The following is a 19,509-nucleotide window of genomic DNA, read 5'->3' as shown; positions in this document are numbered from 1 at the left end:
ACTATTATGAAATGGAGAGACTAAGAAACAAAAACTTCCATGTAATAGGTAAGCAATAATGGGTAATTCAACATGGAATATATGAGAAGCTGATATCCAACAATACACAATTCACAAAAATTCCAACAGTTTGAATATAATGTCACACAATTTACAGTTCCTGTATCTACAATCAAATGGGCAAACAGAAAAACACAGTCATTGTGCGTCTGACGAAGTGGGTATTCACCCACGAAAGCTTATGCTCCAATACGTCTGTTAGTCTATAAGGTGCCACAGGCTTCTTTGTCGCTTTTTACAGTCATTGTAAAACACCTTCTAGAAAAAAATCAAGTGGAGCAGACTCAGACTTCTCTTTGGCTGAGTGCAACAATACACTTATTACTAGGATGAGATCACCTGCTCCATTACTAATGTGTTATCATTCATTTGTATTTCATTTTGCATTTCATAGGTCAGAAGTTACCAGTCCTCTACAGCCCAAGAAACAGCTTAAAGCTAAATAGGTCAGCTAGTCCAGATCTCACAAAAGGATGTAATCAAAGACATTATCTCATTTTGCAGGAATGGACTGTGGAGTGTGATGAAAGTTAAATAACAATGATTATTTGTTCCATTAGTCTTCATAACTGAAAGTCTACCCGTCAGCAGGGGCTGACCTACAAAATTTTTATGCTTCAGAGATACTCACTGAGAACTGCCCTCTTTCAAAATGGGTACTATCTCCCATTTTTTTCTCAAAGGCACTAAGGTTATAGGCAAGAGCTGGGCAAACTTTTTGGCCCGAGGGCCACTTCGGGGTTGCGAAACGGTATGGAGGGCCAGGTAGGGAAGGCTGTGCCTCCCCAAATAGCCTGGTCCCCACCTCCTATCGGCCCCCTCCCACTTTCCACCCCCTGACTGCCTGAGCCCCCCAACCCATCCAACCCCCCCCGTTCCTTGTCCCCTGACCACCTCCTCCCAGGACCACCCCCATCCAACCCCTCCCCACCACTCCCTGTCTCCTGACTGCCCAACCCCTATCTACACCCCCGCCCCTTGACAGACCCCCTGGGACTCCCACGCCTATCCAACCCCCCCGTTTCTTGTCCCCTGACCACCACCCCCAGAACCTCCACCCCATCCTGCCCCACGCTCCCTGTCCTGACTGCCCCCCAGGACCCCTTATCCAACTCCACCGCTCCCCACCCTCTTACTTTGCCGCTCAGAGCGGCAGGACTGGCTTATTGGAAAGCCTGGGAGGTGGGTGGGTGCAAGCCACGCAGCCCAGCAGGAGCGGCATGCCAGAGTGCTCCCTGCGCGGCAGCGTGACTGCGGGGGAAGGGGGACAGCGGGGGAGGGGCCGGGGGCTAGCCTCCCCAGCCTGGAATTCAGGGGCCGGGCAGGACGGTCCCGCTGGCAGGATGTGGCTCGCGGGCAGTAGTTTGCCCACCTCTGTTATAGGCTATTCTTAGAAAATATGGCCACTTCCTCCCACTGTTCCCAGTAGGCTGCCCTGAGAAAAGTAGGTGGCCTCCTATGCTGCAAGGAGCAGAGGGGTACCGTGACAAGCAGTGTATATGTATAAGTATATATAAGGGGATGGTAGATGATTCCTGCACAGGTGTGCACAGGACCAGGGGGAAGCTGGAGGTTGCTGGTGTGTGTATGGTGTACAGCCACAGAATGGGGAATATGGAAGGGGGTGGGGGATGCAGGTCAAAGGGTAAAGATAGCAGTGTGGGTTAAAAGGTAAAAGACACGGGTATGTGTGCAGGGCAGAGGGGAACTGGAGAGGGTCTGAGTGGGCAGGACAGGGATGCATACTGGTGTGTGTGCAGGGCAAGATTGAATTGGAGCGGATGTGTGAATGTGCAGACAGGGCAGGAAGGATCTGGAGGGTACCTGTGTTTAAAGTAAGGTGGGGAGATCTGGAGTGGGGGGGGGGTGAGCGTTCAGGGCAGGGAGGATCAGGAGAGTGTATGAATGTATGGGGCAAGGCGGATCTGCTGGGGTTGTTTAGGGCATGGCTCGTACTGGGGTTGGTCAGTGGGAGTGAGGGTGCAATGCAGGGAGGACATGGAGGGGTGTAGGGCTGAGCTGGAGGCAGGGCAGGGAAGGTCTGGCGGGGTGCAGGGTAGGACTGGGGACAGGGCAGAGAGGGTCAGGAGGGATACAGGGCAGGGCTGGGTACGGAGGCTGCAGGGCAGGGAGGATCTGGAACTGTGCAGACCAGGGCTGGATACTGTGGGGGCAGGGCAGAGAGGATTTGGAGAGAGAGCGGGCAGGACAGGGAGGGTCTGGAGGAGTGCAGGGCAGACCAGGGCTGAGTACTGAAGGTGCAGGGCAGGGAGGGTCTGGAGGGGTGCACACCAGGGCTGGGTAGTGTGGGGGCAGGGAGAATTTGGAGAGATCGTAGGGGGGACAGGGAGGGTCTGGAGAGGTGCAGGGCAGGGACGATTTGGAGAGAGAGCAGGGCAGGAAGGGTCTGAAGGGGGGCACGCAGGGCAGGGCTAAGTGCTGAGGGGACAGGGCAGGAGCTACCCTGTTTCCCCGAAAATAAGACAGTGTCTTATATTAATTTTTGCTCCCAAAGATGCGCTAGGTCTTATTTTCAGGGGATGTCTTATTTTTCAGAAATGAAAAATGCCTTATTATCGGTGGATGCCTTATTATCGGGGAGGTCTTATTATCGGGGGGATGCCTTATATTACAACGAGAGGCAAAACTGTAAGTAGGCCTTATTTTCGGAGGATGTCTTATTTTCGGGGAAACAGGGTAGTGAGCCACCTGCGGGCTAGGCTCTGTGAGTAGCTGCTGGTGCCAGGGCCTTGACGCAGGGTCAGCCACCTTGAACCGCCGACCACAGCCGCGCCGGGATTCCAACGTATCACGTACGTAGCAGTGGCAGCGAGGCTCTTGGGAGCGCCGAGGAGGTCGTACTCAACCATGGGGAGGAGCACCAAGAGGCGACGGCAGCCGAGCAGAAGAACCCGGATGATAACAGCAACATTGGCAAGTTCGCCGCACCCGGTTGCGCGATGACGTCACGCATAGCTTGTCCAGCCAATGGGCGGAGGAAGCGGAGAATTTCGAACTAGGAAGATTCCGGAAGCGAGGCAGGAGCCAACGGTCTAAGCGCCGGAGTCCGTTGAGGTCAGATTCGGAGATAAACAGGAGCGCGCGCGCGAATGAGCAAGAAGCGGCGGCCGGTGCCATACGGGTGCGGGCCGGGGTTAGTGGCGCTGCTGCTGCGCGGGCCGAGCGGGCGGGGGGGCCCGGTATGCGGGGGAAGGGCCGGTGGATGGGGCCCGGTATGCGGGGGAAGGGCCGGTGGCCCGGGGATTCGCTTCCTGTAACCCCACGGGCAGGCCAAAGCTCTAGTCTCTGCCCGGGCCCGTGGGGGAAGCGGGTTGGCGGGGCGGGTTAAACTCGGCCCGGGCGCGGAGACGTAGCGTGTCCCGCCCTAACGCCTGGCCCCGGGAGCGCTTGGGAAGTCGGGGCGCAGCCGGGACAGGCCGTGACGGGCGCTCACGGCTTCGCTTGCGGCGTGCGCCAGTTGTCCAGCGTTTGGTCTCGTCCAGAGCTGCCCCGAGAAGGGAGGGGCCCTGCGCTCCGAGCCCCTCTTCGATACACGGGGGCTGCTTCACGGGGACTCCAGGCTCCTCTCTAGCTTTGGGGGTGGATATCCGGCGCTGCGCACTGAGCCCGGCTCCCACTAGCCCAAGTCCCCTCCTTCCACACACATCAAGCTGACCTGGGGTCTTAGCACTCTACTGGGGCGGAGGGGCAGAGCCTGAGTGCCCCTGCGTGACTCAGATCCAAGCCCTGTCATTTTGTAGCGTGTGGTGGTAGGTCTAGCTGCAGCCCGGAGTGAGAAGGTCTGTGTAATGCGGGATGGATGTATTAGCATGGTTGTGAGACCCAGGTCCAGCAATCGTGAACCCAGGTGTACAATGCAATGTGGACACTCAAGCGTGGGCTTGGAAACAAACTCTGCAAGCCTGGGTCCCACAGACGGGGTTTAGGATACAGTGTAGCTATACCCTTTGGAGAAAATCAACCAAAGCTGGTAGCTGCTCCTCTGACCTCCTTCCCCACTGCATGTTGCGCTCTCATGCATAAAGAGGCACTGTCAATGCATTTTAATTGACTCATTTTTGAAAAAATAAATTTTCTTATCATGCACTTGAACTAGCTTGCCCTCATTTTTAAATAAGAAATTCAAGGTTTTCCTTCTCTCTCCCAAGACCACCATCAAATATGCTCAGCTTCACTGATCATAAGTTTCAGAGTAGCAGCCGTGTTAGTCTGTATCCGCAAGAAGTGGGCTGTAGTCCACGAAAGCTTATGCTCTAATAAATTTGTTAGTCTCTAAGGTGCCACAAGTACTCCTGTTTTTTTTTTTTTTGTTTTTTGTTTTTTACTGATCATAAGCACACTCCTCCTTTCAGTGCACAGAGCCATAAGCTGCTTTTTCAGTTTTACTCTACCACTCTCTTTTAGGGGTACAACTACACTGGAAGAAAAAAAATAAAAATAAAAAAAACCTTGCCCCAGCAGAGAGTCTAGAGCCCAGGTCAACAGGCTTGGGTTTGCACTCTGGCGCTAAAAATAGCAATGTTGTTGTTCCAGCTCAGGCCTCAGACCCATTCACTTTGCTGGGTTTTGGAGGCCAAGCAGGAACGTCTACACTGCTATTTTTAGTGCCATAGCCTGAGCCAAAGTCCGTAGACCCAGTGTCAGAAGCTGACAGCCAGTGGTTTTTTTCCAATATAGATGTATCCCCAGGGTACCCGTGAGAGGGGAGGATCTCAGTCCTGAACATTTACACTACAGTTAAACAACCCCTTAGCCCAATGGTCTCCAAACTTTTTACACTGTGCTCCCCCCCCTTACCTGTAATGTGATCTGTCTGCATCCCCCACCCCCAGGAGCTGCAGTCAGGAGCCCGGGCTGACAGCAGGGCTGCAACCTGAGGTTGGGGCCGGGAGTGAAGCTGCACTCAGGGCTGGAGGCTGAGGTTGGGACTGTGGCTGGCAGCAGAGCTGCAGTGACACAGTCAGGTGCAGAGCCTAAGCCCGGAGCCAGAGGCTGGGGGCGAGGCCAGGAGCGGAACTATGGCCAGGAGCTGGGGGCAGAGCGGGTCTGGGCTCCCCTGGCCCTCTCCCTCTCTCCCCCGAATGTTCCTCTGTGCCCCACAGTTTGGGGACCACTGCCTTAGCCTGAGCTCAAACCTGAATTCAGCAGACCTGGACCAGCTGCAGGTGTTTAATTGTGGCGAAGACAGGATACTGGGCTAGATGGACCTTGGGTCTGACCCAGTATGGCCATTCTTATTGTTGTCAAATGCAAAAAGTGTAAAAAACAAACAAACAAAAAACCTCTCTGTAGTACTCTCAGGCTACTATTTGTAGCAATAGTAGGCACAACATTTTTCAGTGAAGCTAAAAGTCACTGTTTTTCAAGTGTCTCCTAAAGTCTGCTAACTATATTTAGATCTTAATAACAGTGCTAAATCTCACATCTTATAAATATAGCTGTGTCTGTGTTGAGGAATCTATTATCTGAACTCATTTGTAAAATTGATTCAGCTAGAATGGATTTTTTCGTAGTGCAGGACGTCATAAACCGCTGCTTGCAAGTACATATTCTGAAATATTGTAATCAGTTCTTTGCACGTACCTTTCCTTAGGTAGAAGATGGGTGGAGAAAAATGCTTGAAAAGGTCCTTTAAGGACAGTCTGGACAATATAAAAGAACGAATGAAAGAGAAAAGAAATCAAAAATGGGCAAAGTTGGGTAAAACAAACCAGGTCTTGCCTATAACATGCAAAATAGCAAGTAAGATTCTTTACTATTTTGTTTCACAATTTTTCCATAAGCTTGGTTTTTATCATTTCTAAGTATTGTTTATTTTCTTACAGCCAACAGTTCGGTGCAACTGAAAAGCTTGCAAGCAAACAATCGCGCACTAGCTCTAGCTTTGCAAGAGGAAAAAGCCAAAATGAAAGAAGCCCAAGATATCATTCTGCATTTAAAGAAAGAGTATCAGTCTCTGAAGTTTCAGATATTTGTTTTACAAAGAAAACTTAGCTCACAGCAAGTGAAAGAACCTGTTGAGGTATTTTCATTGCAATGACATCTTTATTCTAGTAAGAAATAGGTTGAACTTTGAAAGGCTGAATTGTGCCCACTGTGAAGGACTCCAGTTAAAATCAGTTGGAACCACATTTATTTATTAGATAGAATCTGGCTCCAAAGTGTGTACATCTGTGAAAGGATTTCAAAAACTAAGGTCAGGATTTTCAAAAATAGGTGCCTGAAATTAGGTTCATAAATCCTTATTTAGGCACCTATATAAATGGCCCAACTTTTTCAGAAGTGCTTAGCACCCTGCAACTCCAATTAAAGGTAACCCATCCTTTTGATATTTCTCTCTCATCTCTTTCCACACTTTGATACGTTGTTTATCACCCCTGTTTGAAAGTTAGCCAAGTCACCATAATCTATGAGCTGGTTTTACACAACTAACTCAATTTGAATGAGTTATCAAAAACTATTGTTAAGGTTAAGATTTTTTCTCAGTTATTTTTAGTAAAAGTCATGGACAGGTTGCGGGCAATAATCAAAAATTCATGGACGTCCGTGACTTTTACTAAAAATAACCCGTGGGGGCTGACAGCTCCAGCCACAACAGCTGGTGGCCATAGCAGGGGCTGAAATCGAAGAAGTCATGGAGGTGAATCTGTGACCTCTGTGACTAAATTGTATCCTTAGCCATTGTTGTTAGAAAACTTCTGACAAAACAATTCAATTGGAAAACACCGATTTCTTGAACACAAAAGGTTTGCAAATATGGTACAGTTTCAGTGAACTTCCATCAAATCACAGGCAGAGTTCCAATGGAACCCAGCTTAGCGGGATGCGGTCTGTGGCAGTCCTGTCATGTGGACTGCTCCAGGGTTTCTAGAGGATCCACAGCTCCAGGTCAGCCTTGCCATGCAGACTGTCCAAGGGTCATGGACCTAACGACTTCCAGGATCTGTGGCTCCAAGGGAGCCCCACTAATGTGGGCTGCCCCACCGTTGGGGATCTCAAGTTTCCAGGGTCCAAAGTTCCAAGGCAGCATGCCATGCCAGGATTTCAAGGCTATCTGTGATGGAGCTTGGAAGTCCTGGGACTAGCTTCCATGGTCCACAGCTCTGGGACTGCTGTGGCGTGTGGACTGCTCTGGCCAGGCAACCCCACCGCTTCCAAATTCTCTAGCTGGCCCAGGAATTTGGAAACCCTGCACTTCATGGTAGGGCTGCCCCAGATCAGCGGACTCCGGGAGATGTTGACTGAAACTGTTCTTGTTAGTTTTACCAGCAAGGTGAAAACAACAAGAACCATGTCAATTTCAGGCAGCAGGCCCTGGGTTCCAGGAACATACTCTGTTTCAGAACCACCATATGTATTGGTGTTTCTAAAATGAAATGTTTTTTTAAATTTCTAGTTTGTGGACATTTCAAAAAGAAAATTTTGTTCCAAAGAAAACCAGAAAAAAAACAATTAAAAATGTCTACATTTCTCCCAAACCAGAAATTCACTTTCAGGCAGCTCTAATTGTTATAATGGTTTCAGGTATTTCGTAGCTGTCTAAATATCTTTACTTTTCTGTTTTCCCCACCCCTTTTAATACTATTCAACTTCATACATATTTATAAAAGTCTTTTTTACTTACCTTAGTACCAGCATTAATAGAGCAAGTCAGGACATTTTTTTTCCCCCCTGTGAAAAAATTTTGATTTTGGGTTTTCAGTGAAAATACTGTGAAACTAATTTTTTTGCATGAAAAAAAATTTACTCTTCTTCTGCAAGCTGCAACTGATTCTCTTCTGTTTGGTTATTTTCTCTTTTCTTTGTTTAGCATAGTACACATGGTACAATTAAAAAAGAGAGAAGTAACCTAATAGTACAAGAGAGAGTGCTACATTGCTTATTTTGAATGAATTAGAGTGAAATTGTTTGCTCTTCTCCTTCCATTAGACCAGATTGTTGATCTTGAGCAAGATTGTTTCAAAAGTTGCTAAAAACCTACTCGATACAGCTGATCTTCTTGGTCCAGCTCAGGATTTGTGTTCCACTGATCTTGTAAGTCCAGCCTGTATTTTTCTTAGATTTGCATGTATTTTTGTGCATTGTAGTTTTTTGGTTCTTGGATAGGTTTTTTAAAAGTGACTTTGCATAAGTCCCATTAGCTTTCAGGGGGACCTGTGTTCCTAAGTCACTTTTGGTGCTTACAAAAATCCCACCCCTTATTAATTCAACACCCACAGGATGTTAGGTGTTTTTTAGACAGATAAGTTAGACAGTCATTGTCCTGCGGCGCGTACAGTGTAATTGTAGATATGAGGCAGAACTTATCATAAGAACGGCCGTATTGGGTCAGACCAAAGGTCCATCTAGCCCAGTATCCTATCTACCGACAGTGGCCAATGCCAGGTGCCCCAGAGGGAGTGAACCTAACAGGCAATGATCAAGTGATCTCTCTCCTGCCATCCATCTCCATCCTTTGACAAACAGAGGCTAGGGACGCCATTCCTTACCCATCTTGGCTAATAGCCATTAATGGACTTAACCACCATGAATTTATCCAGTTCTCTTTTAAACGCGGTTATAGTCTACAAACAAAATACACCTCTACCCCGATATAACGCGACGCAATATAATGCGAATTCGGATATAATGCGGTAAAGCAATGCTCCGGGGGGGGCAGGGCTGCGCACTCTGGCGGATCAAAGCAAATTCGATATAACATGGTTTCACCTATAACGCGGTAAGATTTTTTGGCTCCTGAGGACAGCGTTATATTGGGGTAGAGCTGTAATAATTCTTAACTCTTTATCAGTCCTTTTCACTTGTAGATCTCAAAATCCTTTGCAAAGAGAAACAGTGCAGAGGATAAGGTGATATGGAAGTACAGTAAATAAAGATATGCAATTACTTAAGACTGTTATATGCATATTTTAATGCATATTCAGTGTGTTTTCTCCCTTTAGCCCATTTTAAGAGAGATTTTGCCAAATACTTAAATTCTATTATCCAAAAGGATATGAACCACTATTAAAAATGGATGGCAATCTGTTATGACTGTTTTTTACAAGTTTATAGAGCTACAAACTATTACAATAACATAGCAGTCAAGATCTTACTCCCACGTTTTTAGTTTGACATTTCTAAAATTGTTATGTGGAGGGATACTGCACATCTCTTTGGATTCTAGGTTTTTCTAAATCTTCATTCTCAGAAAATTTTCTCTTGTTAGGTAAATTTTAAACTTTCAGTTAAATTTTCCAAGTGAGATGCAGCATGTATGCTACAAAACCTTGGTTTTATAAGTGCATGCATAGATATTTATCTGATTTCCAGTTTCAGAAAAAGTATATAGGCACAGACTATATGCACACTATTTTTTTCCCCCCTCACGGGTGCCTGTCACCAACTTTGAAAACTTGCCCATCTGAATTCGCAATTTTTGACAGTTTAGTTTCTTTTTTATGACAAATTCTTCATCACTTTCCCTCCACAAACATCCTAAAGGCATGATCTGTTTAAAAAATCTAGTGCCACATTTGGCCCATTATGTTTGTAGCTTTCCTGTTGTCCAAAAGCTGGAAGGAAAAACATTGAAATCAGTCATCATTTGTTCTAATTACTTGATTACTAAAATACCATTTAACATTAAGCTATTTGTTGTTTAAAAATATACACTTCTAGGCTGACAGCTTGTATAACAAGCTTTAACAAAGGCGGTTTGTAAAAGATGGCACAGTATTAAACCGAATTTATAACCAAAAAGAAAATTCTGTCTTAAAAGAACACAAACATAATTTTTTCAGAATTAATTTTGATATTCTAGTATCTTTTAAATCATGTATCCTAATTTTTTTAAAAGTTCTTATAAAAAAAAATTAAAGGCTTCTCTGTTTGAAGTCTGAGTTTTTTTCAACAAGAGAGAAACAGTGAAACTAATCATCCACAAGAAGCTGTCAAATATGCAAAGCAAAGAAACCGGGAATTCTATGCTCATGTCTATGAATTATAGTAATGTGTGTTACATGTAACTATATGTACAACATTTTCAGGCAGAAATGTGATTTTTCAAGGTCGAGGTGTTCCTTTAACTCATAGGTCTGCTAGAGTTTTGTAACAATCTATATATTACCACTTCATCACAGTATGATTTGTTCTGACTACAGAACAAGAGGATGTATCCCTCAGTTCTTGAAGATGACGACTCCAGTATTTTAAGACAAGCTGGTTCTCTGTAAGTGCTTTTTTTTAATGCATTAATTTTTCTTTGTAAAGCCTACTATAGTAACTACTTATCAGCATCCTTCTGTTTGCTCATGAAATAATGATGAGGGATAAGCAGTGATGTTTGACAGAATGTATCTGTACATTGCCATTAATGCCTGTTTTGAAGCAAAATCTTGGTTTTTGGAGTCCTGTTTATATGTTTGGCCAATGAAAATGTCACTTTTTTGTGGAGGTGGGGAGTCTTTCCAGGATGCTCAGTGGATTTTCTCTCCAAAAACCATCTGCCCCAAATTTTCCTATTCCCACCCCCAAAAATCCAGATCTGAGGAAAACTACTCTTGGAACATCTAGAAGCATTTGCTCTGCTCAACACTTAGCTCTTGGGAGAAGGTCTACTGCTTCTAAATGTACTCAATATCGGTTATCCCAGGGCACAACATGAGCTCAGAAACTCTACCTGAATCCCTACATAGCAACATAACGTACTACTAGACCAGTTCATAATTACATCTTTATTATATTTCAACAGAACTCCTTTCTCCTTCATCCACAAAAAATAATTTCAATTTAAGAAATTGTTCATTAGACATAGTAGTGTGAAAAGATGCAGCAGTCAGGTTTTCAAGAGCAATCTGAAATGTTTACAAATAGACTTTAGAATGAAGTTACCCACAGTCCTGTACATATCACCAAGTTAGCACTCGAACTCCAGTTACCACTCTTCCAGAAGCATTTTCTAGAGATAAAGATACATTTTGCCAGTGTTAGTCATTGTAAAAAACTCATCACTTTTATAAGTAGATAAATTCTCATATTGGTAGCAGAATACGATGGTAGAAATGGACTTAAAACTTTCAAGTTAAAGAATGTGCAAGAGTTTAATTTTAAATTCAAAGACATACCTCCTTGATGTAGTTCTCAAACTAGAGGGTTAGTGTTTCATACAGAATTGCAGTGGGAAATACTTTTTCAGATTGTTACAAAATATCTTTGTAGTAGGAATTAAGGGGAGGAAGCTGCTAAAATAATCAAATAAAAATAATTATCTTAAAATGTATGATTAATACATAAACTCCAACTCTTGTTCCTAGGGGACTTCCTACACGTGTTCTTGTTGCAGATGCTAGCCTAGAAGGCGAAATGCTTGGAAATGAAATAGAGAATAATACTGATACAAACAATGCATCTTATTCTATGTCAGATTCCTGGCAGACCTTTAAAAATACCACTTCAGTTAAGAAAATGGCAACAAACACAGGTAACTAAACCCAGGTTCAACTAGCGATGGTTCATCCTCCTAAAATTGAAGTAGCAGATGAAAGTAACTTTCAAAACATAATTAAGGATTTTGAAAGTGATTCCTTAAACCATCATCTTTCTTTTCCTGCTTCTGATTTTTCTCTTGCAAAATTCTGACCCTGATTGGGTACAGTTAAACTGGTATGCTGCTCAGGTCATATACAGTAACTCCTCGCTTAACGTTATAGTTATGTTCCTGAAAAATGCTACTTTAATCAAAACGATGTTAAATGAATCCAATTTCCCCATAAGTATTAATGTAAATGGGGGGGGGGGTTAGGTTCCAGGGAAACTTTTTTCACCAGACAAAAGGCATTATATACTATATATATTATAGTCTAAGTCCAGCTATGAATTACTTTTTTGAGGCTGTGTTCAAGGGATTACTTTGGTTGTCCCTTATGTCATGGTTCATACTTGCCTGTAGAAAATTCTAAGATTGTTCATCTTTGTTAAAAGCCTAAAATTGCCAACAAATTAAACACCTCCAGGTCCAATAACATTTAATTTGACATGTATCATCTTTTTTATCCAGAAGGACAAAGATCTGATTTTCATCTGGACAACCTAGAGGCCAACCTGGAAAATACTCTTTTAGATGAAGAGGATAGGCAAGTTGGTAATACCTTACCAAAAACTGTATCTACCAGGCATCACTGTTCAAACAGGAAAATTCATGTGCATAATCTAGACCATTCAGAAAGGGCTTATTTGACCAGAGAATTTTGTAAACAGGATGAAACTAGACTTGAGGGAAGTCTAGAGAAAGGTAATATAGAAAATATAGAGCCAAATCTTTCTCAACTGAATGAAAATAAGATGAACATGAAGCCAATGTTGGATCAGGCAGATACATTGACTGAATTGAACTGCTCAGTTGCAGAACCTAAACTTAAACAAATTCAGCTTAAAAGCAGAGAAGACTCTCAAACAAGAAGAGAGAAAGTACAAAAAGGAAAATTGGAAGGAAGTAAAAAGACTTCCAGAACAAGATCAAAAAGACAGAGAAGCCAGGCAGAACAAACTTCCAAAGCGAAACTGGATTTATCAGTTGGCTCCAATAAAGCTTATGATTTTCAGTTTGAGGAGAATGTCCATATCACACCTTTCCGACAAAACAAGATGAATGATTGTGACCGTGACGTGGATGAAAGAAAGGATACATCTGAATCCAAAACACACAGCAGTGAAGCAAGTGATTCAGAAGAGAATTCTGATGACAGCCTGTATGTGCCTTACAGGAGTAAAGCAAAATACAGGAAGAGCTCACAGTGCAAAAATGATGGAAGTCCAGTCCATACAAGACCACGATCTAAAAGATCTGTGGTGTACCAGCAACAGAAAACCAGTAATGAAAAAGAGACTAAGAATACTACATCAAATGAAAAATCTATCAGTAAGTGACCTTTCTGGAAAGCATTTTGCAATTTTTTTTTCTATATAGTAGTGGTTTATCACTGTTTTAGTCAATTAAACAAGCTAAATTTTTAAAAGCATTTAAAACTATTAAGTTATTGAAATAAATTTCATATGATGCATTTTTGTAAATGTCAACATTTCTCCCATGAGATAAGTTGTAGTTTTAACGTGCACTTTCTTAATTTCCTTTTAACTGAGTTAATGTATTTCTCGGTGGCACTTAATTTTCCCCAAATCAAATGTTTTTGAAGGCGTTTTGGGGATGAGGGAAATCAGGAGGCAATATTTTTTTATAGAAAATTAAAGACCTTAACAGGATACCATCAGCTTATAAAAAATCAGACTTCTTTCTTTACCTACTATTGTTACTATAATAGAGTAATTACAGTATCTTTCAATTACAGGAGAGCAATAGCTCTGGTTTCACTTAAATGTGCATGTTGTTTTCTGTTTAAAAGAGGACTCTACTAAATGCTAAAATCCACTTACTTACTTGGATTCTCTTGAAATTTACTCTGCCTCATTTGGTTGCAGGGTAGGGTTGGTGGTCCAGATTTGAAGTCATTTGAGCAAGGGGTTCCTGAGATACAGAATCCCCCCTCCCCTTCTTAAAGCATTTTTAAAAATCACCCTGGTTCTAATATTTTTTGCACACACATAGGGCTCCTCAAACTATGGCTCTAATCATCCCCAAACTGAGTTTAGCCACTCAGGATTTATCTCAGTTATTGCATGGCACGCAGTGTCCTTTGGGTGGGTTATACTGAAGATATTCAAAATTAAGCTAGGAATTCTGAGTTCGAGTGTGATTAGCTCAAAACAAAGAGAATAAAACATGCATGTGCAGGAAGACTAAACCTTTACCACCAATCAAAAAATTTCCAGGCAGACTATTGTCACAGTAATTGAGTGGCTCAAGGAGACATGCTGTGATCATTGAACCATAGCTATACCCAAGCACTGAGAGCTCTACCCTTGGCAGCCTTTAGAGAATGTGGGTTGTGTATGTTCCTTGCTCACTGCCTCATTCTGCAGGGGCTCCTTTTGGAAATTTTGCCATGAGACCAAAATTTCTGTTTTGAGTGATATTTTAAAGTGCTCTAAAAGCCACATGTGGACTGTGATTTTACTTTAGAAGTATTGTCAAGGAAATTAGCATTAATTAAATTGAGGTAATATGAAAGATTACAATAAGCAGTTAGCGTAATGTAATCATCATGGCCAATGGAACTGAGTGTGATTAAAGGAAAGCAGCTGCAGGGTTGCTTGGTAAAGAGGTTCCTTATACACAGCTCCTCTAATATGAACAGCTCATAACATTTCCAGATTCTCATAACTTTTTTGGTGCAGATCTAGGGACTATAGGGGGGTTCTGGAGTAAGGAAGAACACGTTGAAGGGGAAGTGGAGCAGGACTGTGGCATTAAGGGAAGATGGGATAAGTGGGAATGGATGGTAGGGAAGGGGATTAAGAGGTTGGTCTTGGGCTGGAACAAGGGGGATACAAAGGATTGTGTTGTTGGCATGTTGGGGCATCTCTCAGGGACAGCAGAGTTAGGGTTACGTTTCAGGGGTGTCATTTACTTTAACTTTGTATTTCCTTCCTACACTTCCTTTCAGAGTGTAGATGACTTGAGGTTTGGGACAGGCACAAAGCACTACTAAGCAATCTTGATTTCATTAAGGAAATTTTGGGGGCACTTATTTTTTTTTTTTTTTTTTTACTTTCTTTGACAGTATTTGTCAAACTCAAATTAACAGGGAGATTCCAGAGTAGGGTATAGTAGCTGAAATTCCTTTTTTAAAATTCAACAGAGGGTCCTGGGGCACCTTTGAGACTAACAGAAGTACTGGGAGCATAAGCTTTCGTGGGTAAGAACCTTACGTCTTGCATCTGAAGAAGTGAGGTTCTTACCCACGAAAGCTTATGCTCCCAGTACTTCTGTTAGTCTCAAAGGTGCCACAGGACCCTCTGTTGCTTTTTACAGATTCAGACTAACACGGCTACCCCTCTGATACTTTTTTAAAATTGACTACACTAAATTTAGTGTCCCCCTTTACTCATTGCAGCTTCCCTTATAACAGTTAATCTAAATGCATGAAAAATTGTATTCTAATTTTATACATAAACAATGTAATATTTTACATACTTTACTGATGTAGGGGGAATATGTGTACTGTCAAATTTTCCATATAAAAAACTGATAAAGTGCACAACCCAGTGGTGGTTCTAAAAATCTGTTTAAAATTGCAGGCACTGTTGAAAATACTCCAGTGGATAGTACCTCCATGATCAGGAAAATCAACATTCAATCAAGCACTGTGATGAAATTAGATGAAGTAAAATCACATTCTCTTCTATGTGCTATGGATACTGTACCAAAAGTAGATAAGAATTCTTCCTCTGGAAATATATATTGCAATTTTGCTAAAGGTACTTTTGTTTGTTTGGGTTTTATTTTTTTGTTGCTTGCTTCTTGCCATCTCTGACTAGTTTATGTCACTGTAGCACCTATGAGCTCTGGTCACTGACTCAATTGTGTTAGGTGCTGTACAACCACAAAACAAAAATCCCTGGAGTTCCATTATTCTTTTTTAAAGGTAATGCTCTTGAATGCCCCCACATCAGTTAGTAGTTGGTGCTGTATGATCAGTTTGGTTGCAAGTATCCTGTTGAAGTTGAAGTTCTAAAACCCCCGATGTTGATTTTTAACAAATCGTTGCTTACTGTGGAAGTGCCAGAGAAACAGGCAAACGTGTCAATATTTAAAAAGAATTAAAGGGATGACCTGGGTAGGTTAACCTGACATTGATCCTGGGCAAAGTCATGGAAAGGCTAATATGGAATGCAATTAGTAAAGAATGGTAACATAACTAATGCCAAGCAACATGGTGTGACAGGGCCTGTTTGCCATAAAACAAACTTGATATTTTCAATGAGTTTACAAACTTATTGATTAAAGGTATCTTTGATATAATATACTTAAGACTTCTGTAAGCCATTTTATGTAGTCCTGTGTGACATTCTGATTAAAAATTAGTACTATATACAAAATCAGGTAATTTATATTAATTGCTAAGTCTCAAAATGTAATTGTAACTGGCAAATCATCATCCAAAGGGAGCATTGCTAATAGTTTTCCATGGCAATCTGTTATTGGCCCACTGTCGTTCAATGTCTGTATGGATGATCTGAAAGAAGAATAAGATCATTGGTGGTAAAATTTGCAGATGACACACAAGTTGGTGAAGGGGTAAATAATGAGGGAGACGGGTCAATTATGCAGAGTGATCTCAATTGCTTGGTAAGGTGGGCTCATTTGAACATGTGTTAATACCACCAAATGCAAGGTTATCCATCTAGGAAAAAAGACTAGGTCACACTTATGATGGGAAACTATATCCTAGAATGCAGTGACTCTGATAAGCATTAAGGGGTCATGTGATAGCCAGAAGAACATGAGCTTCCAGTGCAATGCTGTAGTTAAGAAGGCTGCTGTGATCTTTGGCTGTTCTATCAGGGACATATCAAGTAGAATGAGAGAAAGGTAGTATTATTTCTGAATATGGAATTAATGAGACCAGCAATGGACTCCTGAGTTCAATTTTGGTGTCCACACTTCCAAAATGATGTTTAAAGACTGGAAAGGATTGAGAAAAGAGCTAAAAATTATTAGAAGTCTGGAAAACATGACCTACACCGAAAGACTTTAAGCTTTATCTATTTAATACATCCAACAGAAGGTTGAAGTGACTTGTTCACTGTCTACCTACCTACTGGGGGGAAGAAGTTTCAGATAGGTGGTTCTTTAATCTATCAGAAGAAGGCATAACAAGAGCCTATGGTTGGAAGCTGCAGCTAGACAAATTCAAATTAGAAATAAGGGGTGAAGTTTTAATAGGGTAACTGAATTGGAACAGTTTAACAAGGTGCATGGTGATAATTAGGGCCCTACCAAATTCATGGCCATGAAAAAACACGTCACAGACCATGAAATCAAGCTATTAGAGGGGAGCCAGCCAGGAGCACCTACTGTTCACTGGGCTCCAGCTGCTAGTCCGCCGGGCTGGGGAGGGACAGGACGACTTCTTCCCCTGCACAGCTGCTCTCTTGGGGGAGATCAGACCCACCTCTGGGTATCTCCCCCAGCTGCAAGAAGCTCTGGCTGCTGCAAGCTATGAAGGTTCCCAGCAGCACAGGGGAGATCAGATCCACCTACACCTCCAGAAATCTCCCCGGAGTCTGGTGGGGTGGGCAGGAGGGGTGAGGGCTCGGAGAGGGAGCTTAGGTGCAGGCTGGGGCAGGGGGTTGGGATGCAGGCTCCAGCCAGGCAGCGTTTACCTCAGGTGGGGAAAGATCAGACCCACCTTTGGGTACCTCCCCTGGCTGCACAAGTTTCGGGGCTGTGCTGCTTTCAGAGTCTAGGGGATGGAGTGAGTAGGGGTGGGGCCTCAGGAAAGAGGGCAGGGAAGGGGTGAGCGAGGAGGCTTGGGGGTCTCTGAAAATTTTTACATCAAAATGGGGGTTCTGGGGTTGCTAAAGTTTGAGAATCATTGGTTTAATTGATAGATGTCTCCAGAACTAACATGGTTTACTAGCACTTAAGGCTAAGGTTTGAATGGGTATGGAAATGAAATTGCTCTCTGTTTTCCTTTAGAGGTACACCTCTACCCTGATATAACGCTGTCCCCGGGAGCCAAAAAATCTTACCACGTTATAGGTGAAACTGCGTTATATCAAACTTGCTTTGATCCGTCAGAGCGCGCAGCCCCAGCCCCCTGGAGCGCTGCTTTACCGTGTTATATCGGGTCGCGTTATATTGGGGTAGAGGTGTAGTTCATCCTGGACAAGGTTTGAAGCACTTTGTGATGTTGTCAAGTTGGAACTTTGCTTTGCTGCTCTCAAAGCAGTAGTTTTTCTTGAGAACAGAGGAATTTGGTCTGCCCCACACTCCTTCTGATTTAGGGAATAGATCCCTTTATTAGACAAAACTACATTGATTTTTTTTTTCCCCGGGCAAAACTTTTGATCCTTGTCTCAATAAGTACTGTGTAACAAATAACGGGTAGCATAGCAATGCAAAAAAGTATCCATTCAATTCTTTCAGCAGGGAAACCTGAGGCTTCTCAGACATCTCGTCTTCATCTCTGTGATGTCACCAACATCTCTTCATCGTCTGGTACAAAAAGTAGAATCTCTCATCCATTTTTATGTATTGATGAAAAAATAGGAATTCCCAGCCACAAACGCAGATGTACTATTAATGTGAATTACAAGGAACCAAGTATCAGCGGGTTAGTATCTTATTTTATTGTCCAGTTTAATGTACTAAAAAATTTTTTACAAGAAGGTGGATTTAGGATTTTATTTGATAGGAAATAAAGGCTTTGGTGAGAACTTTAATCATTTGAATTGCTCAAGTAAGATTGTTAAATGTAACTTTTTAGCTGAAAACTACATTGTGTTACATCTAAAGCTGTGCAAGAATAACTTTTTTCTAAATTATTTTGACAGGAAGCTCAGAAGAGGAGATCCGTTTACAGATATGTGTTTTCTGAACTCTCCAATTTTCAAGCAGAAAAAAGATTCTAAACACAGTTCTGTTAAAAAGGAATCTCTGTCCAAATACAATGAGGCATTTGTTGGATGTCGTTGAGAAGCCCTTTTGCACCCCCTTGTGGAGTTCTGAGGCAAAGAACATTTAGTTAACAAATTTGCTATGTAATTTGACACTTGTCAAAATTTCACATTACCGTTATGCCATAAGAATAATGTCTTGCTCAGTCTCTGTCCTGTGTACCAGGGAAATCTAACTGTATATTTGGGTAGGCAGTGATAATTATAGACTATTTTAAATTTAGATTCCATGGGAGTTTCAATAGGGCTCAGATGAATACATCTAAAACACTTTAAGATCATGAATTTAATAGAGTAAGGAGTAACTGTTATTGTGCTTGTTCGTTATAAAAGCAGTCTTGCTACCCAGCAATAGTTTCTATTTAAACTCTTCGATTCCTGAACTCCACTGTGAAGTCCATTATCTGAAGGCATGTTGAGAATCTCTGGTATAAAAAGAAAGCACTATGTGAATTATTTGACTGATTACTAGATTTGTCAGTCCCTGCTTATTGTAACCCCTCACTTGATAGAGCTGAATTATAGTAAATCTTGGAATTAGATTACAATTTTAAGTGAGCAAGTTTGTACAGCTGTCTTGTTACTTATACAAAGCTGTAGTCTACTAATGTTGAAATGTATAATAAAACTTTTAGATTTTATAAAGTCTTGTAGAGAACTTACATTCTAACTGCAATGGTTTCAGTCTAAGGGCAGGTCTACACTATGGGGAAAAGTCAGATTAAGCTACACAATTTGAGTTACGTTAGTAGCGTAACTCAGGTAATCATAGCTTAGAGCTACTTACTGCAGGGTCGACGAGAGAAACTCTCCCATAGACTCCACTTACTCTTCTCATTCTGGTGGAGTACTAGAGTCGATGGGAGAGTG

The 19,509-nt window shown here is 42.6% G+C and overlaps 1 protein-coding gene across 5 annotated transcripts; it reads left to right on the top strand.

Moving 5' to 3' along the window:
- Nucleotides 1–2,947: 2,947 nt before the first annotated feature.
- SGO1 (shugoshin 1) lies at nt 2,948–19,284 on the top strand. Of its 5 annotated transcripts, none has more exons than XM_005297055.5 (10): nt 2,948–3,135; nt 5,675–5,823; nt 5,907–6,103; nt 8,011–8,115; nt 10,224–10,291; nt 11,376–11,542; nt 12,119–12,979; nt 15,256–15,435; nt 18,110–18,296; nt 18,517–19,284. In XM_005297055.5, the coding sequence occupies exons 2-10, from the start codon at nt 5,682–5,684 to the stop codon at nt 18,656–18,658; spliced, it is 2,049 nt and encodes a 682-aa protein (XP_005297112.2). In that variant the 5' UTR covers nt 2,948–3,135; nt 5,675–5,681; the 3' UTR covers nt 18,659–19,284. The 5 variants fall into 5 exon arrangements, with proteins under 5 accessions (XP_005297112.2, XP_065439543.1, XP_023963066.2 ...); XM_024107283.3 differs by having other exon boundaries at nt 3,074–3,214; XM_024107290.3 differs by having other exon boundaries at nt 3,080–3,202.
- The last annotated feature ends 225 nt before the right edge of the window (nt 19,285–19,509 follow it).

Source organism: Chrysemys picta, chromosome 2 (assembly GCF_011386835.1).
Source record: "Chrysemys picta bellii isolate R12L10 chromosome 2, ASM1138683v2, whole genome shotgun sequence".
Taxonomy (NCBI): domain Eukaryota; kingdom Metazoa; phylum Chordata; order Testudines; family Emydidae; genus Chrysemys; species Chrysemys picta.
The sequence above is the reverse complement of the archived record's forward strand: the minus strand, read 5'-3'. Positions and strand labels throughout refer to the sequence as shown.